General features: G+C 37.8%; 1 protein-coding gene across 2 annotated transcripts in view; it reads right to left on the minus strand.

Moving 5' to 3' along the window:
- The window catches only part of LOC136864372 (dual serine/threonine and tyrosine protein kinase), a 331375-nt gene that overhangs the window by 13773 nt on the left and 292336 nt on the right, over nucleotides 1–25266 (minus strand). For both annotated transcript variants that reach the window (XM_067141287.2, XM_068226255.1), the window contains exons 12-13: nucleotides 13596–13842; nucleotides 13252–13501 (exon numbers count right to left, since the gene is read on the minus strand). In XM_067141287.2, the coding sequence (XP_066997388.2) occupies nucleotides 13252–13501; nucleotides 13596–13842 (497 nt within the window). The remainder of the gene's footprint in view (nucleotides 1–13251; nucleotides 13502–13595; nucleotides 13843–25266) is intronic.

The raw sequence follows: 25266 nt of genomic DNA on the forward strand, positions 1-25266 counted from the left end.
AGGCTCAGTTTTGTTTCACTCAGAATGCCTTACTGGGTTTCAGTAGCACTGTATGTCCACTAAAATCCTATTAGCAATAACTACGGTCTTACAACGCAATTAGTGCATTAGCATTATTATGTTTGTTATCCACTATTTCCAAGGTCAGTTCAGGCAGGTAGAGGAGACATATGAGCTAATAACTGTTTGGATGAAACAAATCACAATGCGTGAACTCCATTGGGAAGGTCTGCTGTGATCAGAAGCAGAAAACTTGCACAGGGTAGGTATTCCTCAGATGTCATGCTCAAACTGCCAATGACCACAAGTTAGCCATTGTGGGTAACCTGAATGTAAGAACCTTGGCTAAAGTCCTATATACAGTATATTAATCAGTCTTTAGCTCCTAATAGGCAGATTCTATTTGCTAAAGCTAAACAATTGCAATATGATAGGGAATATAAGTATCTGTGGGTGAACAGGAGTGGCAAAATTTTGATGAGGAAGACAGATGGAAGTCAAGTGCATGCTATTTGTTGTGAGGGAGATTTGGATAAATTGTAATTTTTTCATTGTAATGTAGTTATTCTTTCAACTTTGATTTTTCATGAGCCATGATAATGAATTTTTTGTTTATTATCAGAATGTAAGAGGACTTAGAACTAAGGTTGCCAAAAAGAGGAAATTCTCCAGGTACAATGACGATTGATTCAAACAGCTCAGATCTGAATTGAAAGTAAAAATAAATTCTGCACATCGAGATTACACCAGTGAATTAGAGGTTACTTTAAAATGTGATATAACACATTTCTGGAGGCACATAAAAAATATGCGACACACAAGATCAGGATGAACTACGTTTGAGTATAATGGTGAGAACTACGAGGGCGGTAATGTTGTTCATGGTTTTGCTCGATATTTTTCGTCAGTTTACGTCATATCAGATTTTAATTATATACTGAATAATTTGGCTTTGGATAACATTCCTCTATTTCCCTCTGTTGAGATATTACATGACAGTGAGACATCTGTTGAAAAGGTGAAAAAGGCTATTAATGGTAAACTAAAGCCTAAAAGATCGAGTGGTCCTGATGGCATACCTCCATATATAATTAAGGCTTGCACCGATTTATTGGCAAATCAATTAACTTTCATTTTTAACCTTTCTATTTGCACTTCATCCTTTCCTGAGAAATGGAAAGTCACTAAAGTTACACCCACTTTTAAGTCAGGCAGTTTTTGTAATGATATCTAATTATCGTCCAGTGTGCATTATCAACACCATACAGTAGCTAAGTATACGACCATATATTGCACAATAAGATTTATAACCATGTTAAGATTGCTTTATCTAAACTTCACAATGGATTTGTACCCAACAGATCAATTATCACCAATTTTTTGGGCTATACACAAAATGTATATGATACCATTAATACCAACTGAAGGACTCATACTGTTTATATGGATTTCGAAACAGCATTCGATAAAGTCGACCATAGAATTTTAATTACAAAAATGTATAAATTTTTTTTTTTGTAAATAGTTTTTGCAGTTAATGTGTTGATATTTAAAAAATTGACAGCAGTTAATTTTAACAATGGAATTTCAGATAATTTTATCAGTCCTTCTGGTGTTCTGCAAGGTTCAAATCTTGAACCACTCTTGTTTTTAATTCTAATTAATGATTTACCAGACAATATTTGCCACTCTGTTTACTTTTTGCAGATGATTTGAAACTTTACAAAAACATTAGCGACCGCCAAGAGCAGGATGAGTTGCAAAAGGACATTAATAATGTCATTTCTTGGTGTGATATTAATAATTCATCTCTGAATGTTAGTAAACGTAAATACATGATGTTTACCATGAGGAAGAAATTTGAAGTCTCGGTCTATCATATACAGGGGCAAAAATCGGATAGGGTTTTAATGTTTAAGGACCTTGGTATAATTTTTGACGGTAAGCTAACGTTCAACAATCATATCAATACAATAACAAAGAATGCTAACCAAACGCTAGGATTTTTTTATAAGAACTTAAGAGACCTTTTACCCAGCCCTCTGTACTGAATAAATTATATATTACCTTAGTACGGAGCATACTGGAATATTCTGTAATAATTTGGAGCCCGTATACAAAGCAACAAGTGAATGCTATTGAAATTGTACAAAACAAGTTCCTATGTTATCTTTATTTCAAAAATTTTAATACTTTTTGCCCTTTCGAAACATCAACCCAGTTATTAAGGAATATATTTCATTAAAAACCAGATGGTCCATAATTTCTATACAAATACTAAGAAAAATTGTAATAGGACGATTTGATTCTTTGGACCTGTTAAAACACATTTCATTCCATGTTCCGCAGACAAGATCATGTCAGCACCAATTCTTTCACGTTCAAAGGTAAAAAACATTGCATTAGTCAAGTTCACCTTTTGTAACAATGACAACACTTTATAACACTGTAACAAAAGAAGTCTATATATTCACTGAATCAGATAATGAATTCAATAACAAACTAAAAGTCTGCCTTTACCATTTGTAAATTTTTTATAATTCTTTCATTCTGGTATTTATCCTATTTCACAGTGTACTCATTTGTGTTTTAAGTTTCTTTGTTTTTGTATTGTCTTTTGCTTTGTATTACCATGTGATTTCTTAGTGCATTTTTCATTTCTTTTAAATTGTAAATGGTATCATATATAATGTTAATTTTGTTCTATTTTGTTTTTTCATTGATTTTTAACTTTGTTTTTATTAACACTTTGAACACGATGTCACCCCATGTGGGGTGACGGACCCTCATACAAAATATAGTATGTCACCCCTCATGGGGTGACACGGTAGTGTGTCCAGGCCTCTCAACTTCAGGCTGTGGCACGAAACTAGCGCTACCACTCGCTGTTGTATCGCATTGCTTGTTCACGTAAGGTGTTCATAGAGTGCAGCACAGTGCCCATTCCTTTCTCAGCATGGTGTGCACTGCGCAAACGACAGTGGAATTTCTCTGACATACGCAACAATCAGAATTCAATTATTAATGGCAAGGAAAATAATGTGGATTGGAGTTTATTATTGCTTTATTCTTACATACTGGTTGAGATTTAGCACTCAGATGAAATTGTAAACCGGGGCTGCGTGTAAATAAATATAATGTTTCTGCAAACCTGAGAATGTTCCCCAGTAATTTTCACTGGCTGGTGATTTGGTTGAATCATTGCCTGATGCAGTTCCGGAATCTTTCCTAGTGTCCTCACTACACAAACTACTGTCGAATTCTGACTCGGAAAAGGTGGCATCACATTGCAAATCCTAAATGTCAACATCTCTTGATTCAACATTCGAACCCTTTTGAAGTTGTTGTTCTATCTCTCTATCGGTAATCATGGCTTACTCAACACAGAAACACATAACATTATTAAATTCTTGTCACAAAACTGTAAATTACAAGGAACTCGTTGAAAGGTGCGTAAATCAACAGCTCACAACACAGAGCACAATGTTCCACAACAACAAAGGTAAAAAGGCTGTCACCCCTGTAGGGGTGACGTGCGCTTTCTCTGTTGCATAGTCAACGTGATAACCGTATGTCACCCCAATGGGGGGGACACAAAAATAGTAACTTTGAACATGAATTATGTCTTTGATTATCATCTACGAATGAAATTACGAACATCCATAGCCGACAACAACCTGAAAAATGAATATCGCATTTCAGCAGTTTACCACGAAAAGAGCAAATGTACACATCGACGCTAAAGTGTTAAACATGAAATTCATAGATACAGATTGTTACTGAATGTTAATAAGGTACTTAATTGGGTGAAAAACCTGTGTACTTTCAAATAAACAAACAAACAAACAAATAAATAAATAAATAAATAAATAAATAAATAAATAAATAAATAAATAAATAAATAAATAAATAAATAAATAAATAAATACAGTTGAACCTGCTTTATACGTAACTCTTTTCTACGTAATTCTTATTTGTACGTAATATCCTTCAGGTCCCGGCAAAATATAATTTAAAATCGTGTTAATTAAACCTTATTTATACGTAATCCGTTTATACGTAATTCGCTGTTATACGTACTAAGTGTCAGTGAAATATAACTGAGTTTTGCGTAATTGTAATGAGCACGTGCTTTTTTAAAAATAAACTACTGTATTTACGAAGTTTCCTCTTTGTCGGCGTAGGCAGAAGTACAGCGATCGGGTTTCAGTGCTGAAACAGAACACAAAGAGTTTCGCCGAGTGACATTGTTGCAGCTTACTTACTGGCGGCTTAACAAAGGCGAGTCCCCTTCACTGCTCCTCTACCTTCGTTGTTTTTGACACGCAGTCAAAGATTAAGATACATTTTAAGCAAAGTGGGCAGTTTCGGTGCGGAAACAAAAGAAAATACAGTAAATTTGTTTGAATATGAGAATTTCTTTCGTGGGAACAACGGAGAATTATAATGTCCATGATGCCGGTATCTGGTGTTTACTGTTGAACAGCAGTTTTGTCATTCAGTTGCTTTTGATTAGCCATGGAGAACAGAAAAAGGAAAATTTATACGAGAAGTGGACGCTAATCCACATAAAACAAAAACCGAAATCGCTCCAGACTTAGGGATGCTTATACCACGCTATGTACAGTCATCAGTAAAAGAAACGCTATTTTGTATGAGTTCTTAAAACTGGGTTCAAAATCAGAAAAGCGCAGCCATCAGCAAGAATGATGGTACGTAGATTTGGAGGAAGCACTTTTCACATGGTTCCAGCAAAAGCGGGCTGCAGCTCTACCAATTAGTGGAGACATGCTGAAGGCAAAGGCGATAGATTTAGCTAAAATGATGAGCATCACTGCTGATCAAGGCTTCATCAGGATGGTTGCAAGGATTTAAAGATCGTCATGGAATCACAGGGAGAACACTTTGAGGTGGCTCAAAATCTGCGGACAACGTCACGGTGCAACACTGGAAAGAAGAGGTTCTGCCAGGTAACATAAGCAATTATCAGCCTTCAAACATCTACCTACGACTGTGATGGGACCGGCCGATACTACAATCTCCTTCCTAATAAAACATTAACTGGAAAAGGTGACTCATGCCATGGAGGGAAGAAAATTAAAATTCGTGTAACAGTACTTCTCGCCACCAATGCAGATGGATCTGACAAAATTCCTCCACTTTTGATAGGAAAATCGAAGAATTCGAGGTATTTTAAGGGTTACATGTAATAAATATCATTTTTGGTCCGTATTGATGATGTAGATTGAAATAATAACATTAAGTTATTTATTAGACCACCTAATCAATACAAATTAGCTAACAAATTTATGTAAATCATCCAAGACGATTTTGTATTGATTAGGTGGTCTAATAAATAACTTAATGTTATTATTTCAAGTATTTTAAGGGTGCGAAAACAAAACCTAGGGAATATGAATCCAATGGAAGAGTGGTTGAAAAACTGGACATTAAAGTAAAACAGAACAGAAGAAGATCCTTCTTCTTATGGATCGTTCTGGAGAATGTCCGAGCGGAATTTTTCCCTCCTAATTGTACCAGTGTTCTACAACCGCTTGATTCGGGCATCATTGGAAATTTCAAACCGCATTATAGAAAAATGCTGGTTCAACATTTTATAACACTGAGTGATGCAGGAAATGAATCTCTCTCCAATAATTTGCTATAAGCCATGGACTTTATTCCGGCTGCATGGAAGCAGGAGTCATCCTCCACAAGCAGCAACTGTTTGTGCAAAGCTGGTGTCTTACTAGAAGAGGCTGCCTCTAATGATGATTATGGGGATGAAGTTTTGTCTGGCAATGAGCTAACGCTACCGGAGGGTGTAGAATTAGATACTTTTGTGCATTTCGATGATAATCTGGCTGTATGTGGAGAACTACCGGATGAAGAGATGTATGCCAACAACGCGGCGGTGATGGACCAGCTACAGGCGATAGTAACATTGGAGATGGAGATAACGACTTGAATCTTGACATCTGAACTAAGTGAAGTGTTAACTGCAATCGAAGTGTGTAGGCGTTGCATCAGTGCGAAAAGTTGTAGTGAAAATGCTTTGAATTTATTACTAAGTTTCCTAAAGGAGGTTTATACTCTTAATGCAAGAAAAGTGAAACAAGCCAAACTATCTGATTTCTTTAAGGCTGGACTAAGTTCAAAATAATATTTTCTGTCTTAATGTATTTATTACTTGCAAGGATTTACACATGTAGGTCTAGTCCATTAGTTTTACAGTAAATATGTGATGTATTGTGTAAGTCTGATTTCTAAGTAATTCTGAGTTACAAGTAGTTTTTTCTTTTTCCCTTGATATACGTATAAGTCAGGTTCAACTGTAAATAAATAAATAAATAAATAAATAAATAAATAAATAAATAAATAAATAAATAAATATTTAATGCTGATGTGATAAGACTAATTTAATGCCTGACCAGTCACGGTATTGAAAGGTTAGAACTGTCATTGTGAAGAGCGCAGTAAGGAACGTGTGACTGTGTTGTTATACACAAGTAGTGACAGAAAAGACAAGCTGCCTTCTTTAACTATTTAAAAATTCGCAGAGCTGTGATGTTTTAAAAACATTAAGATGCTTCCACAAAATACACTAGTAACAAGAACTCATGGATCATAATGAAAGAGTTTGAAGATTAGTCTAGTGGAATTGTGGAAAAATTGCTGCAAAAGGTAGGAAGATCCTACTGCTTTTTTTATTTTATTTGCTTTACGTTGCACCGACACAGATAGGTCTTATGGCATCTATGGAACAGAAAAAGGCTAGGAGTGGAAAGTGACCGTGACCTTAATTAAGGTATAGCCCCAGCATTTGCCTGGTGTAAAAATGGGAAACCACAGAAAACCATCTTCAAGGTTGCCGACAGTGGGATTCAAACCCACTAAATCCCGAATGCAAGCTGACAGGAATGTGATCCAAACCACACTGCTACTTGCTCAGTGATCCTCCTGCTTGTGGAAAGATTTACAGCGCAACCTCCCAACACCATAATCTATTACCTTCATATCCCGTATTGATAATTCCAATGATCACAAGTATAAAGATGGGACTTTCCACCTAATCAATACTATTATTTATTATAAGGTACTTAAAACATTTTACATTACAGTACCAGTTTTGACCCTATGTGTGGGTCATCTTCAGCTGCTGAGGAACCTTGTATGGCTTCCTCTATTTCTAACATCGATATCTCCTTTTCTTGTCCTCCTTCTTCTTTCACCATTGTTTCTTCTTGCTCCATCTCATCTACCAGTTCAGTGTATTTAATATTTAGCAATTCTGAGAGGTACTCTTCCCATCTTTTTAGTATGTCATCTCTTTGCATCAATATCAGCCCTGTTTCAGTTTTTACATATTTTGTATCTTCCCTATTTCATAAACTATTCTTCACCAAACCATACAAGACCTTTTTACTTCCCTTTATATCTTCCTGTAAGATTCCTGTGAAACTTTCCCAGCTCTTCCGTTTCTCTTCTTGTACTATTTTCTTACATACCTTTTTGGCTTCTTTATATTTCTGCCAATTCACTGTACTATTGCTGCCTAGCCACTTCTTCCAAGCCGTTTGTTTCTCTTTAACTGCTTTCTTTACCCTGCTGTTCCACCAATGAGTCTCCTTTTCCTTTTTCCTTCCTGATAGTCTTCCACAGGTGTTTACTGGAGTTCTTTGAAGAGGAAGCCCTGCAGACTGCTGTAAATAAACCCAGCTGTTGGTTCCGCTTTGTTGATGACACTTTTGTAATATGGGGACATGGAGAGGAGGCACTTGACGGTTTTCTTACACATCTGAACAGTATTCATCCTCGTATACAATTCACTGTGGAGAAGGAAAAGGATGGAGAATTAGCTTTCCTGGACGTGCTGGTGAAGAGGAAGAATGATGGATCCCTAGGGCATCAAGTATACCGAAAACCAACACACACAGACCGATATTTAAACAAAAATTCGAATCACCATCCTGGGCAGAAGCGCGCCATGATGAAGACTTTGGTGGATCGCGCCCTTCGTGTCTGTGAACCAGAGTACATCGAGAAGGAACTACGGCATCTTGATCTAGCCTTACAAACCAATGGCTACACGGTACAAGAGGTCAGGAGAGCACTCCACCCCAGAATACAGCCAGCGAATAGTAAGCGAGAAGAACCCAGGAAGAAAGGTAACGCTTATTTGCCGTATATACGAGACGTCTAGGATCGTATTGGAAGGCTCCTTGAACGTCACGAAGTTAAAACCATTTTTCAGCCGACCCAACAGCTACGAAACATGTTACGTTCTGCCAAAGATCCACGTGACCCTTTAACATCTACTGGGGTCTATAGGATACCGTGCAGCTGTGGAGCTGTTTATATTGGCACGACTGGCAGAAGTGTCAATACTCGCCTGACGGAGCACAAAAGGAATTGTCGCTTGGGACAATACGACAAATCAGCAGTAGCGGAGCATGCACTGCTTGACGGAAATCATGAGATCCGTTACGAGGATACTGACATACTGGCCACAACATCCCACTTTCACGCCCGTCTCTACAGGGAAGCAATCGAAATACATAAACATCCGGATAACTTCAATAGAAAGGAAGAAGGAATGAAACTCAGCAAGGCCTGGTACACCCCTTTATATAACGTATGGCCGAAGTTTACTAAGATCAGGGACATTACAGTCAACCAACCAGAGGTTCCATTGCTCGGCACGACCCAATCGGAGGTCGTGCACTCCGAGATCCAATCAGACGACAGACTTCTCGGAGCGACCCAGTCAGAATCCATGCCCGGCACGAACCAATCAGAGGTCGCGTGCTTAGATAGCCAACCAAACGTCAAGCTGCTCGGCGCGACCCAATCGGAGGTCGTGCTTTCAGATAGTCAATCAGATGTCGGTTTGCACAGCGCGAACCAACTGGAGGCCACACACTTACATATAAATACAGCTGCTTCCCAAACAACTTTTGCAGTCACCAGCGGGATACAGGAGAGCATATCTACACGACGCCACAGAAGATGACTACCGCAGCAGTAGTCGAAACGTCTGGGAGAAGCGAGAGGAGTGGACCACGGCATAACAGCCCGGAAGAATTTTATTATATTGACACCGGCCGTGAAACATGTCCATTCCTCTTCTACACTGTTCAAGTCATCATTAGGAATTTCTTTCTTCAGATCCTCTTAAAACTTTTCCCTTATTCCTTTCTCTTTTAACTTCCATCCCTTTATTTTTATTTTGCTTTTTTCTATTATCTTCATTATTTTTCCAAGTCTTAATTTGGCTACCACCACTTTATGGTCTCCTTCGAAATTTGCTCTTGGCATTGCTGTCACATCTTCCAGTTGTCTACGTTTCTCCTTCTCCACCAGAATAAGATCAATCATTGTCTTTGTCTTTTTACCTCCCCAACTGCATCTAGTTATTTTTTTGAGAGTTCTTTTTTCTAAACGTATTGCCAACAATTAATCCATTCCTTCTACAAAAATCTATTACCAAATCTCCTTCTTCATCTTGGTTTCCATAACTATAGGAGCCAATTATCTCTTCTTTTCCCTGTCTGTCTGTCTGTTCCAACATGTGCATTCCTATTTCCCATTATTATAACCTCTTTGTCTTCAATACAATTTTCCAGTTCTTCTAGAAACACTTCTAAACATTCATCTGCATTCCCCGATTGGGGTGCATAAACTTGTATAAAATCACTGATTCCACTCTCAAGTCCAAGTCTAACTATCCTGACTGATCTGGTCAATTTTGTCCACATATTGCGCTAGGTCTTCTCTCAATATAACACCAACACCATTTGTTGCCATCTTTCCTCCACTCCATTATAATCTATACCCTTTCTTCAATTCTTTTTGACCTTTATCCCTTCCATTTTGTCTCACTTATTCCCATCATTGCTATGTCTTTCTTCTCCATATACTCTATCAGTTCTTCTACCTTGCCATTCAAAGTCATGACAATGATGATACCAATTCTTGTGATGTCTGGTAGCCCACTTCTCACAGTTCCCCCAGAGCACCGGGAACTGCGCGTCACTTCAGAGTGACGCCCCAGCATTTTCCAAGGCCTTGATTCACTCGCACTCATTTTATAAGCTGTTTATTACCTTCTGCCTGATTCAAATTAGACCGCCCCTAACATGGAGTCAGACGCCTTTTGTAGCCGCTCCTCTGGAATACAGACACTACGGGTTTGCCCCTTCCATCATCTCCACTGTACCAAAGTCCATATTCTCCGCCGTAGATGCTGTTGAAGTCTTCACAAATAACCCAGAGCAAGGACCCACCATATTTATGACCCCTGGAGAGAGGGTGTCCCAGTATTTTAAAGCCCCCAGTAACAAAATTGCACAAATATTTAACACTTGAATCTCTTCAATAGGGAATGAATTACATTGCAGCTTTGTGGCAATGACTGCTGCAGTTAACCATATACAAATATTTTCGTAAAGCGGGTTATGGTGATTTTGAAGACTTCGACGATGAAAATTATGCCGATACTCCCAGTGATGACAAAGAATGGGACAGTTTGGGAGAACGGACATTATTTAATGAATACACATACGTTCACAAGAACATCATTACTACGGAACCCATAACTGTCGCAAAGTTGCTGGAGTTGGGTGAGGAAGATAGTGAAAACAATGAAGATAGTTAGCCATCGAACATTCCTACGTGTTTTAACAAGGTTGTTAGTACCCTAGAAATGACCAAATGTTACATTATGCATTATAATGTGCCTTGTGAAATAATTGAAGAGTTATTGCGATTTAAGTGTGTAATTCATGCCGTAGCAGCAAACAATAACAAACAGTCTAAAATAACTACCGTATTTACGCGAATAATCCCCGCCACCGAATAATCCCCGCACCCTAATTTTAGGAAGGATCATTTTGAAAAAAATGAAGTGAACTAAAATTTCTTCCATCGAAGGAGTAAAGTAGGGCATAAACAAACATTTCATATCACTCCACGAGGTCCACGCGGTCTTTACGGAAATATGAACGTGTAAATTTATGGATGTAGCTGCTTTGCCTGAACATATTTGAGATGATAAAAATACATTATCACTGCTATAAAATATATCTGCCTTGATAATTAGCAAGTAGGCCTAGGTATTTCATTAATCTGAACTTTCAATAGGCTCGATTCCCTGTAGATCGGAAGATTCGTTTTCTCTTACATCATTAGAATCCTCTCCTAAATTACTTACAAATTCGTCACACTCCATGTCTAAAAAACTTTCCACACGCGGTCTCTTTTTACTCAGATATTAACACGACCAGTGGTGAATAATTCTTTTTGTGAAATGTAAACACTTGAAACACACACCAGCGAACACTGATGTTTTTTGTTTTGTTTTTTTTTTGCTAGAGGCTCTACGTCGCACCGACACAGATAGGTCTTATGGCGACGATGGGATAGGAAAGGCCTAGGAGTTGGAAGGAAGCGGCCGTGGCCTTAATTAAGGTACAGCCCCAGCATTTGCCTGGTGTGAAAATGGGAAACCACGGAAAACCATCTTCAGGGCTGCCGATAGTGGGATTCGAACCTACTATCTCCCGGATGCAAGCTCACAGCCGCGCGCCTCTACGCGCACGGCCAACTCGCCCGGTGATGTTAGTTTTGTAATACAGTAAAACCTCATTATTTCAAACTCTTTGGCATGCAACAATCTGACTTCGAATTACGTGATTTCGAATTAACTGCCAACTCGTGCTTCAGAAATGCCAACCCTTGCCGCGTCACAAGATATTCAAGACTCGTTACTGCATGCAACTAACATTGATTCACAGTTTAAACATTTCAAATGTCATCGAAAAAAATCCAAAATGTATCCAACAAGGTGCATTTACAGTATTCAAATAACGGACTTGGATAACTCGATGGCAAACATAACCTCACGCAATGAAAGAAAAAAAAGAAACACGATTCAAAGACGAGGACAAATTATGCTGGCTCCCCTCTGCAAGTGCTTTATTTTTTGGATTACTGTACTGTTTGCATTTTTACATGCCTTGTACTTGCATGGAAAGTACCCAACGCCCTTAAAACATTGTAGCTTATCGAGCTTTCTTATGATGAGGGGAGAAAATCTTTCTCTTCGATCTGCATTGCAACACAGAACAGTGAACCCATCTCCTTTAAAAACGTCCGTTTTGGCTAGGCATAAATAAAATGCAGTTTCATTGGCAATGACAGTATTGTTCGGTGTGTACGAATTGATTATAATCATGAGACATGCTTTTTCATCAGCTGTTGGCATTGCCTGTGTTCGCGATTCTGCTTCTCCGCACGCTGCCTGTTACGTGATATTGTGGCATTCCTTAAAACACTGAATACAAAAGAATTACGATTTCACTTGAATTTAGGAACTATGAAACACACTGTCGACACACCGAAGTAAAAGAAAGTGTGGAAAGCTACCCCTGCACGTTCCATAAGACGCAGTCTATCGTGAAAAGGAGAAATTTTGAATTTAAATTACTCTGTAAAATACTTTTTAAAAATAAAAGTGCAGTTTTAAATCAAAAGTCTGAATTGTTTTCCATTTAAATGTGACATATGGGAGCAGTTTTCTTCCATCTGCGGTTACACAAAGCGTAACTGTACACTCAACTTCGACAACTTGCAAACCTTGACGCAAATAAAACCCGCACCCCAATTTCGTGCCTCAGTTTTTTTTTTAAATATGCGGGGATTATTCGCGTAAATACCGTATTTTTTCTGTGCAGATTAATACAGAACTTTTAACAATGTACACTGCAAATTTATGTTAGCCCAAAAATATGATTTTCCATTAAGTAAACTCCTTTTTTTTTTTTTTTTTTTTTTTTTTTTTTTTTTTTTTTTTTTTTTTTTTTTTTTTCATACTTACAAATTTCTTTTGTTCAGGCTCCTGAAAAATGTATAAATGAAGCTGTGCATATAGCAATGTGTGCATCCAAAGAGTCGTGGCCTCTTCTTAGATGTAATAAAACTAGTCAAAAGACAATACTTTACCAGCCTGCAATTAGCTTACATGCAAGTTATGAGCAAAAAATAAACTCGATATGTTGAAGTGATTCTCTCACAAGAAGTAACTGTAATTTTCTTAATACATAAAATCATAGATTTTAATATTGAAATATTTATTACATAGAAGGAAACTTCTAACTTCCAGTTGGGTTGTAATTTCTATGCAAATGTTTTTGTTACTTATTTTCAGGAAAGAATTTACATGATGACTAAATGAGGAAATAATTCACCCACCTCTTCTAACACTGGTCCAGAGTTGCTCTTTGTTTCGAAACTGTTCAAATGCATAAGGAAGACGGACATGGCCAGCACATATATACCAGAATAGGATGCCAAAGGCATACACATCCACACTACTGTCGTAATGTCCAGAAAGTAGTTCAGGGGCCATATGAGCAGGGGTGCCAACAATGCTTCCAGACATCATTGCTTCAGGAATACAAAAACCTAAGTCTGTAAGTTTGGCATTATTTTCAGAGTCCAGCTGAAAAAGAGGAGAGCATTATTCCAGTTAGCCACAGAATGGACAGATTCTCAATTTCCAGATTTGTTTCTTTGTAAAGATTAAGAAAACACACCAAAACGTTCTTCAGCTTTATGTCTCTATGTACAAGCCCTTGAGAATGGAGATAACGGATTCCTTCCACAACATCAATTGCGATCTGCAGCCTCACCAGCCACTCGAGTCCAGACTGCAGGCCACAATAAAGATCACGGGAAAGACGATCCATTACTAGTAGAACAGAAGGTGTACATCCTCCTCCATAGGAACTGTCAATTACAGAACCTCGCAAGCGAACTATGTGTCGGTGTTCGGCAATTGTTCTGGAAAATCCAAGGATAAAGCAAAAGTGTTAGCACTGTGGTTTAAAATGTTCTAGGAAAAGGTTTTTAAAAATTTTTTTGCTAGTGGTTTAATGTTACACGAATACATTGAAAGTTTTCTGCAAAGCAAGGATGGGAAAGGGCTAAGATTGGAAGGGAAGCGGCCATGACCTTAATTAAGGTACAGCCCTAGGATTAGCCTGGTATGAAAATGGGAAACCATAGAAAACCATCTTCAAGGTTTTCAAACCCACCATCTCCCATGCAAGCTCACAGCTACATGACTAACCACATGGCCTACTCGCCTGGTAGTAAGTAAAAGATATTTCCTTTTCTTTTACTATATTAGAGTAGTTCACTATATATGTAAGTATGAAGTATAAAATAGATCCTTACTTCGTTATTTTTCAGAAGCAAAACCAATTTTTTGGTTTAAATTTCATTAGTAAGGAGCATCACAAACTCGTGTTTCTGAATAAATGAAAGTGGCAAAATAATCTGCGGCAGAAGCAGCTGTGGAAAATGGAGACCATGGTGGAACTAGCTAATGATCAGATCAGGGTCTGCTTTGTAGTATTCAATGCAAAAAAAAGACAACATTCACATTAAAACCCATTAAAAATGCAGTCTTTTGTGTGTGTGTGTGTGAGAGAGAGAGAGAGAGAGAGAGAGAGAGTGTTTTGTGTGGGTGGAGGGTTGTTCATCTGAATGGATGGAGAAATGAAAGCAGTGGAGATGGTAGAGAACAATCACAATCTTTCTGTTTTGTAGACCAAATATCTGCAAGCTTTAAAAACTAACCTAGACATGATAATTCCTCTCCTAACATGGAATCCGTTTCCTCAAGTTCAAATGCCGATGAACATTCAAGGAAACTTGTTCATGTGGCCTAATTAGTCAAGCCACTGCAACACATTTTTCAACATCATGTGGTGAATCCTCAAAGCTAATATATCTTTCCTAGAAGCCTCCCCCTTCACATTGATTCCATAGAAACTTCAGTTTGCATTAAACACAATAACCATCAGAAATGTCACTTTCATCAAGCTAAATGCCCCAATTGCTCACTTCAATTCACACTTGCTCCCACAGTGCATTGGGGAGTGTTTCATTGTGAAACTGGTCAATAAAGTAGCTACCTCTAATTCATTTCCTGTAATGAGAGAGGATAGAAAGATCAGTTTCATATCCAAGGATTTCATTGCCAAGGGCAACCAGTTAAATTATTAGTACAATCGACCTTCTATCCACCAACAGCTGCTTTGTCACTCACTGATATCCCAAACTGCACGAAGTCAACCACCCCTTTCCATATTTTAGATCAGCCCTGGCCAAAATGTTATCATACGCCCAGTCACTGTGTACCTAGAAAATGCAAAGTGGAAATAGATCCTTACTTAGTTATTTTTCAGAAGCAAAACCAATTTTCTGTTTAAATGTCATTCATGAACCCAAGATCAATTGTTAACATCTCCAAACTGTTTTAGAAATTACTCTTTTAACAACCACTGGATTGAACTCGACACCCATTACTTGTATGGACAGAAACAAAAGTAGTGGGGTGGGAGAACTCAAATGGGAAGTGAAATAACGCCTGATTCAAGAGACAGATGCTTGTTATACTTATGGAAAGTATGGTAAATAATTTTGTACAGTACAGGGCTACAGCAGCATAAGTTTAGCACAACAAAGGGCATATTCATTGTCCAAGAAAGAAAAGAGAAAGAAAACCATAGGACATACAGTGACTCAAAAAAGTATTGGTCTGTCCAGATATGCTACATGTGAGGACGAGGAATCGAATGGAATGATGATAAAAATTGACATATACTGGAATCCTTGATTATTTATCATCTTGTGTAATATGTGCATTGTAAAAAAAAAACATAATTCTTCCATGTCCATATAACTAAAAACATATAACTTAAAACAATCATTTTTCACTTGCCACAAATAAAGTATTGGTCTGAATTAACATAACGCAGTTTCTTGATCCTTCGTGAGAGTTTCAGAACTTGGTATGTCCTTCTTTCTTCATTATAATCTCATCTAACCTATTTGGCATCGATCGTACCAAGATTTCCTTTGATATGTTATTCCATTCGGTGAGTAAGGCTTGTTTCAGGTCAGCTTTGCTTGATATTACATGCTTTCTCACGTTTTGCTCCAAATAGTGGAACGAATTATCGAAGGGGTTGATTTCAGGAGATTGTGGTAGAGTTTTCGTCTAACGCGGTGTATTATATAACACCCATAGCTTCGTGTTCAGGGCTGTGTGCTTGAGGTCGTTATCTTGCGTAAACTTATACTTTGCTGAGTTTTTTTTTTTTTTTTTTTACAATTGATGGAAGGCATGTCTGGAGGATGTTAATGTATGCTTAGTGATCCATAGTCCTTCAATAAAGGCTAATTCACCTACACCATTTGCACTCATGCAACCTCACACCATCAGGGAACCACCTCCATGTTTCACAGTGGCTGTCGGGGTCTTCTCTTCAAGTTCAGAATTCGTTTTCCTCCACACAGTTAATTGTCGGTCTGACCAGAAGAGCGTAAATTTACTCTCATCTGTAAAAACGCCTGTCTTCCAATCCTCATAGCTGTAATTTATGTGCTCTTTAGCGTACGCAAATCTCTTCTTCCTGTTAGCCTTACTGCTGTATGGCTTTCTACGGGCTGTTCTCCCCTCATATCCTCTTTCGCATAGCACATTTCGACTGGTTTCAGATGACGCTTGCACTTATACATCTTGTTGTAACGCAGTTGCTATCTTCGGCGCACTTGGCTGAGGATTTTGGGCCACTTTACGCACAATTTGCCGTTTGTCTTGTAGTAATAACTTCGAGGGGCGACCACTTCTTGGTCTATTTTCTATTGTCTTTGTTCTTTTGTACCTGTACACAATATTTTTAACAGTTGTAACAGCTCTTTCAATAATTTCACTATGTTTGAAAGATTTACTTCTTGAAATAGTCGCACTGCAATCCTCCTTCCTTCCACGGTTGTTTCTTTCATTTTCCTTCCTATTGCTAGCTGAATGCAGAAACAGTGTTGAATATTACCTTCCAACGTGTCAGCACAGATCAATGAGCCCGAGTTGCTGCAGACAGAACGATGTCACCATATTGTTTACTAGACCAATACTTGTTTGGCGTGTAACGATGCACGCCGTTGTATTGCTGGTCCATTTGCAAAGAGCGCGAATCTCCTTGGCTCCATATTCAACCTACTGATGTACTTGACTGTCCTACATATCTACATATGTGTAATTCCATTATACGCACCATTACTTGTGCTATACTGTTCCGTTCTTACCATGGATATGGGAAGACCTATACTTTCTTGAGCCACTGTATAAGCCGAAACTTGACTAGCTTCAGACCACCATTGTGACAGCATTTGAAAATCAGTAATTATGTCATTTACTGCCAGCTGTAATTGATCAGAAAGGTTTTTGTCATTTGTGATCTACATTTGGTTTTCACTACATTCATTGTTGGAAATATTACTGAAAATATTAGATAGATGATGACAAGAGAGATACTGTGACATCACCAGCAGCATAGCATATGGAAACTAGATCAACATATAGCCTGAGAGAGTGAGGGTTAGGAAGCAAGAGAAATGAATAGCAAGTCAAAGTGCAATCGCAAATCACATTTCCACCATAGTTGTTCTAGATCATAGATAGGCATGAATCTCATACGTGTGTAAGGTTCCCACATGTATGCACATCAACTGCAGTTGCTTTCCCCTCCTACATCAATGTGTTGGGTAATGTTAAACAGTGCTGGGTAGAGCCACTGAAGAGAATTAGATTACAACTTCATTACACAAGAGCCATTTTCATGTAGTTATTATTAATCGAAGTAACAATGAATTTAGTACAGGGAACAAAATTTCTCTTCACAGACACAAGCGTCCTCGGCAATTGTTGTCTGTTACATTTGCTCACAACATCAATTTATTAATTTTCATAACAGAAAATGTCACACATGTATATATGGAACTAAATACCAACATTACTCTTGCCACCTCAAAATGGAGATGCAGATTTTCCTGCTGAGGGATGTTTTTATAAACTTCTTGAAGATTGCTCAATGAAAAAACTCTCTTTTAGGAGCAAATTACATATTATTCATTCTAACTGCAAATTATCTGGAGCATATTTCACTGATGCAGCAAATGTCTCAAAAACGCCTCATGAACCAGAGATCAATTGGTAACATCTCCAAACTGTTTTAGAAATTATTCTTTTAACTCTTTCACTGCTGTGTTTGAATGTACTTGATTTGCCTTATAAGTGTGTTATATGCTTCTGCCATCTATTAGTCACACTTTAAACTAAGTAGTTCATATTATTTCTGCGAGTAGTTCTGAAGGAAAACGTTTTTCTTTTGTCACAATTGTAAACATCGTGCTAGTATGATGGCTGCCGCGGATGAACGCAAGATGCGTCCGGAGGAAATCTTACACTTTTAGAGGAGATTGAGTCTGATGTGGATTTCTACAGTGACAGGACATCAGTGAAGTGATAGGGAGTGATGATAATGTTGATAGAGATGATGATTTGCTGCCAGAGAGAGGAAGAAATGACACTTCTCTAGACCTGCCCACGTGATCGGACGGCGAGTTAACACCAAAGGAGCATGAATTGCAAGCACCAAACCTAGCTATGTCAGATAATAATTTGACCCCTGAATGCCCTGAAATGAATTATTTCAGGATATTTGTGAATGAAGAGTCGCCGGCGAGGGTAGTGGACGAAGCAAACAGATTTTGTAAGCAGACAGTTGATGCTAAGTTAATGACACGTTCTGCCCTACAGTTATCAATATTAAATGGTTAATTTAATCTTTCTGCTGTTAGTCATGTATATGGTTTGGTATTGTGCGTAAATACATTAGGCATAGCCTATAATGCAAATGAAAATTTCGAAGCATCTTCCTAATGCACGAAATTTTCTCCACCTCGTATGGAATCGAATCCTGGATCCCAAACATGAACTGTCTCCAACACTGTAGGAACAAACTGGCAAGTTAAAATATAGTCTCAAAATATTATTCTGTAATTAATGCTTGTATTTTATGTTTAAATTGCCAATAATATTTCATGAGGTGGTTGGCTGAAAATATCCAGCACTGGGGTTGCACCAGCCTGTCCGAGAATCCAGCAGTGAAAAGGCTAACAACCACTGGATTGAACTCGACACCCATTACTTGCAAGTAACAACTCTCATTATTGTTCCGTACTGAAGATGACGTTAGGCATAGAATCTCAAGGATAATTTAATAAAACCACCTATTCAATACTTTCCACGTTTAATGTGGTTTGAATATACATGAATTTATGTAGACTTATCAGGTCAGGTACATGTTTCACCCATTATTTGAGCATCTTCAGCCTGTAGACAACCTTTAGGTCAAGGTTTGGGACCTTTTTAACCATTAATAGTATAATATACGAACATTAATAATCTCTTAGGACTAACGTGCCCCTCCATTACTGCACCAATACAACACCATTAGTAGAAATGTTAATAAGACAGGTGCTGCCGGAACAGACAGGTCCACCTAGTATGAATTGAACAAGTAAGTCATTTTACAGTTATGAGGTGTTAGTTTAATACATTTTGTCACAACGCGTGCTCTAAATTGTTAATTAAAATTTCATTTTTACTTCATTACAGATAATCTTAAGATCCCTCCCAAAGACCACGCAACACATCAACGGGAATGATATTCATACAAGACTGTATCAAGTGTCTAGGATGTTCCTTCTCAATTAAGCAACAGCCTAAAACCAAGAAACAGCTTAATATTGTACTCTTTACAATTCCTTGCCGTTACATAAGACCCGAAGTCAAGACGCGTACAGTTTCATTCACAACATCGTTCTTGACCAAGTCTATATATAACAATCGGTTTTAAATCTCCACTAGTGTTTGACAACACATTTCAACATTAATTACGTCATGAACATGAAAATGAAATATGTGGGTCAAATAAGCCCCAGTAACAATATCCTCTTTTCTCAAGACTTACAAAGAGGAAGAAGATCCATTTTAGTTTTGAACATATTTTTAAGTTAAATAGAATAGGACTGACAAGTTTTAACTGTGTAAAAACCACCGTTAATTTAAATTTATATTTTCATTCACAACAATCTTGACCAGCCTCCAATTAACAATCAGTTCTAAATCTCTACTTGCGGTTGACAACACATTCTGACATTAGTTACGGTACGTCAAGAACATGAAATGAACCCCAGTATGTAATATAAGACCGACAAGTTTTAATTGTATTAAAACACCGTTAATTTATGTTACCCATAGTTATGTTTTGTTCACATTTTTAAAATTATTATCCTAGCATGTTAGTCTTAAGAGATTATTAATGTCCGTATCATCATCATCATCTAAAGGCTTCGCCTTGTCGCTGCAACCATTGATCTCTTCTCTCTGCGATCCTTTTCATCTCTCCATAACCTTGGCATCCCATCATCTCAACTACCTCTTCAATGATCTTCCGTGGTTTCCCCTCTGCCTTTCTTTCCCATCACCTTGCCTTCGAACAAGTTCTTTATGAAGTTATTATGCCAGAGAATGTGACCGAAAACTGACGCTTTTCTCCTTTTTATCGTTGTTATTAAATGTCTCTGGGTGTTTATTTCTCTAAGCACTGCTTCTTTAGTTTTCTTCTCAATCCAGCTAGTTCTTGTCATTTTCCACCATAGCCACATTTCCACTGCCTCTAGTCGTTTCACGTCCTCCTTCAAGAGGGTCCATCCTTCACAGCCGTATAGCAGCACACTCCAAATAAACGTTTTGATAAATAATTTCTTTTGTTCATAGTTAAGAGCTGCTTCTTCTCCTCAAAGGCTTTCTTACACAGGGAAATCCTCCTTTTTATTTCCACAGTGCATCTGTTGTCATCGGTAATAACTGATCCTAAGTAGCAGAACTTGTGCACCTGTTTTATTAAAATATTTCCAATTCTGAGCTGTGCCTCTGGCTTCATTTTAGATTTGCTCACAACCATAACATTAGTTTTATTTACATTAATGTTAAGTTGGAAATCTTTTAAGACGGATCTTAATTTGTTGAGCATGATCTGCATGTTCTTCTCATTGTCAGCCAGAAGTGCAATATCGTCGGCAAATCTAATACAGTGTACAGTTGTTCCATTTATTTTAATGCCAGGTGTTATGGATTTAAAAATTTTCATGGCCTCTTCAATGTACAGATTAAATAGAAATGGTGATAAGGAACACCCCTGTCTTACTCCTTTCCTGATTCTCACCTTGCATACTTTATCATTACTTTCAATGTTTATTCTTTGATTGATGTAGAGGTTAAGTATTGCTTTTCTGTCTTTCCAGTACAAATGAATGTTCTTCAAAATTGTGAACAGTCTTTTCCACTGAACATTGTCAGAAGCTTTTTCCAGGTCCACAAAAGCTATATATGTATTGCTGTTAAGCTCCAGTCTTCTCTCCAAGATGGTTTTAAGTGCTATAATAGCTTCTCTCGTTCCTACTCCTTTCCTGAACCCAAACTGATCATCATCTAGATTCTGCTCAATTTTCATTTTGATTCTGTTTTTTAATATGCATGTGAATATTTTTGCTGCATGTGAAACAAGACTTAGTATTCTGTAATTGGAGCATTCTGTTGAATCTCCTTTTTTGTGCAGAAGTACTGCTTTGCTTTCTACAAAATCCTCTGGCATATCTCCGTTTTCATAGCAGTACCTGGTGATTTTGAAGAGTTCATCCTTCATCCTTTTTCCAGAGTTTTTCCACAGTTCAGCAGGCAGTTTGTCTGGTCCAGGAGCCTTGTTCTTTTTCAGCTGTTGCAGTGCTGTTTTGGATTCACTTCTCACTATGGGAGGACCTAGTTCATCTTGTGAAACCTGGCCTTGTTTTATGATGTACTCATCTAAATTGTCAATTTCTTCTCCATTATATAGATCCTCCAAATACTCTTACCATCTCTTCATTACCTCCTCATCTTCTATTAACAGACTTCCTTCCGTATCTTTTATTACACTGGATTTCATTTTAGCCTTGAATTGTGTTCTGTTTACTTGATTGTACGCTCTGTCAACATTTCTGATTTTCATATCATGTTCTATGCTTTTACAAATGTCATCCATCTTTCTTTCGCCTCTCGGCACTTCCGTGTAACTTTTTTAGTTTCTTATAGTTTATCATTCCTTCTGAAGTATTTTTCCGGTGTTCTTTGTTTCCTTCCTGAATGAATTTTAGTATTTCTTCAGTCATCCAGTTCTTCCTGGGTTCAAGCGTCTTTTTTTCCTAGCACTTCATCTGCTGCCATTGTAAGTGAAGCTTTGACAGCGTCCCAATCTGTTTCGTTGCAGTTGTTGTACATGATCGTGTCTGTCTTTTCTTCAAATGCTACTTGTGTTAATGGATCATTTAACTTTTCTATATTCCATTTCTTGCTTCTTGGTTTCCTAAACTTCTTCAGCCTAATTCGACATTTTGCTAATACTGGAACATGGTCGCTGTCGATGTCTAAGCCAGGATAGCTATGGCATGACGTTACCTGATTTCTATACCTTCTCTTAACTAGAATGTAGTCAATTTGGTATCTGTTATTATCTCCAAAATCCTTCCATGTGTAACGTCTTCTATTAGGCATGTCAAATACAGTGTTCATTATGATCATGTCCTGATCTTCACAGAAGTCCATCATACGTTCTCCTCTATCATTTGTTTGTCCTAGACCGAATCTGCCAACAACTTTTCTAGTAATATTGCTGCCAACCACAGCATTGAAGTCTCCCATTATGATTATGTTATCTTTGTCTTTGTTTAGTTTAATTATATCTTCTATTTTATTATACATTTCCTCAACTTCATCGTCGTCATGTCCAGTAGTAGGGAAGTATACCTGTATTATTACCATATCTGTTGGTTTGGCAGCTATTTTCACCATCATTATCCTATCATCAACATGATATGTGTTTAGCACGTTGTTTGCCCACTTCTTTCCTAATATTACAGCTACTCCATATTGTCCACCATTTTCATTTCCACTGTACACAATTCTGAATGGGTCACTGTGGAAATCACCTTTGCCAGGCCATCTAGTTTCACATAATCCCATGATATCTATTTTGTTTTCATCCATAATTCGTTTGAGTTCTTCTAGTCTTCCTGTTTTTAGCACTGTTCTTGTATTCCATGTCCCTATTTTAATCCCTTCTCCAAACTTCTGAGGTTTTCACTTGCTGACGACCTGGGATACCTCAGTTACTCCCCTGCCGGATCTTGCTGTCCGAGTACCATGATCAGTAGTATCTAAGTTACAATTCGTACTATCCATGGTTGCTATACTAGGAAAAATAATGTGGTGGTTTCCCGTTGCCTTCCACATCGCAGTTTTACTGCCATTCAAGTCTTCCTGACCATGCCAGTAAATTTTCAGCGACAGTCCAGTAGACACCTTAGTCCTGCACTGTGCTGATACTGATAGCGCTGCTTCCACTACCAGGAAGAGAGACTCCTCCGTCTTTCCAGCTGTTGGGACATACCCTCATCCACCCTTCAAGCCGTTGGTCCTCTTCACCTGTAACCCTAGGTAGGGGCCCTATAACAGGGTGCTACCATCCGGAGCCAGATGGACAATGTTCGTATATTATACTATTAATGGTTAAAAAGATCCCAAACCTTGACCTAAAGGTTGTCTAGAGGCTGAAGATGCCCAAATAATGCGTGAAATATGTACCTGACCTGATAAGTCCACATAAATTCATGTAGATTCAAACCACATTAAACATGGAAAATACTGAATAGGTGTTTTTTTTAAATTATCCTTGAGAATCTATGCCTAACCCATTACTTGCACAGACAGAAACAAATGTAGGAAAATGAGCTGTATTTTCCAATAAAAGTTCCCTTTCCCACAACAAAAGATTTCTTTTAGAAAAGTCTCCACTTTTATAGCGATCTCAGAAATAATTTGTTTTTCATCTTGCAGACTGATGTTGAAATTATTCCAATTATCCGTGATACCTACCACAAATGCCAGATATGCTACCCATGCCAGGTCTCCGCATTATGGCTCATTCCCTTTTTTCTTTACAAACAGGACCATGACTGTAATGAGCTCTAAAAATAGTTTCATAACCAAGCCAACAAATCTGACCAGGTACAGGCCTTCTCTCATTTCTGTTAAGAATTTATGAAACTGTCGATTTGTCAAATTATGCAATCCCAAATAATTGACTATCTGAATAACAACTTGTGTAATATGCCCAAATTTTCCTGCCTTTGTGCAGAGCGCCTCTTGGTACAGAATTCAATGAATACCTCATAACATCTCTGTGCACTCTAGTTTTTGTGCATTTATGCAATAAATCCCTTTTGATCTCCACTCATTGCTGGTGCTCCATCAGTTGTCAATGACACCAAATGTTCCCAATCTAAACCAGCAGAATCATTGGCTCTGAGGATGTCCAAACCTGTGGTAAAATGCTCTCTAAAGACACCAGATCTAAAAAGTATTGTGTTATATGGTGATCCGAGTTCATCCCTCGGATATGGACTTGTCCAGCGGAATGAAAATCCCAAAGTCCTTAACATTATTTAATAACTGCCACTAGACATTACCAGCCATTATACTAATGCAGCAAGTTACTGTTTACTGAGAAAGGCTATTGTTTAAAATTAATTGACTGTCAGTGGACACAAGCACTGCATCTACAGAAAATTATTTTCCAGATTTATAAAATGCATGTACTGTTGGACTATAATGGTTAATGTCTTGAAAAACTTACAATGACAAAAATTCAAACACAGTACAATTCATATTTATTTTTGTGAAAAGGAACTTTTTTTTCCATTTAACTTTTAAGTTTTTCAGTCTCTCAAAACACGAATTATGACACTTAAAACATTTTTTTTTCCAGTTGCCATTTAACTTTTAAGTTTTTCAGTCTGTCATAACATACCTGTAAAAAAATGCTTATTAATGAGTAACATGTATTGTTCTATAAGAACACCCTCAGATACTATTAAATTACTTTTAATCAAGTGTAATATATGTACAATATTGTTTACGTTGCATAAACTTGTCAATGATTAAGAATTAGTGATATTACGTACAAGTGAGGCAATTATATGACTATAGAAGGCCACTACTTACACTTTAACAACTTTGTTAAAGTTTTCAATACTTATCTTAAACCTGCTCACATTCATTACCTCCAGTGACAACAGTTTGACAGGCACATAAATGCACATGGTTAGAAGTGATTTAATACGAATTGAGGATGTTCTTGAGGGAGCCTCCGTGGCTCAGACGGCAGCGCGTCGGCCTCTCACCGCTGGATACCGTGGTTCAAATCCCGGTCACTCCATGTGAGATTTGTGCTGGACAAAGCGGAGGCGGGACAG

This window comes from Anabrus simplex, chromosome 2 (assembly GCF_040414725.1).
Source record: "Anabrus simplex isolate iqAnaSimp1 chromosome 2, ASM4041472v1, whole genome shotgun sequence".
Lineage (NCBI taxonomy): Eukaryota > Metazoa > Arthropoda > Insecta > Orthoptera > Tettigoniidae > Anabrus > Anabrus simplex.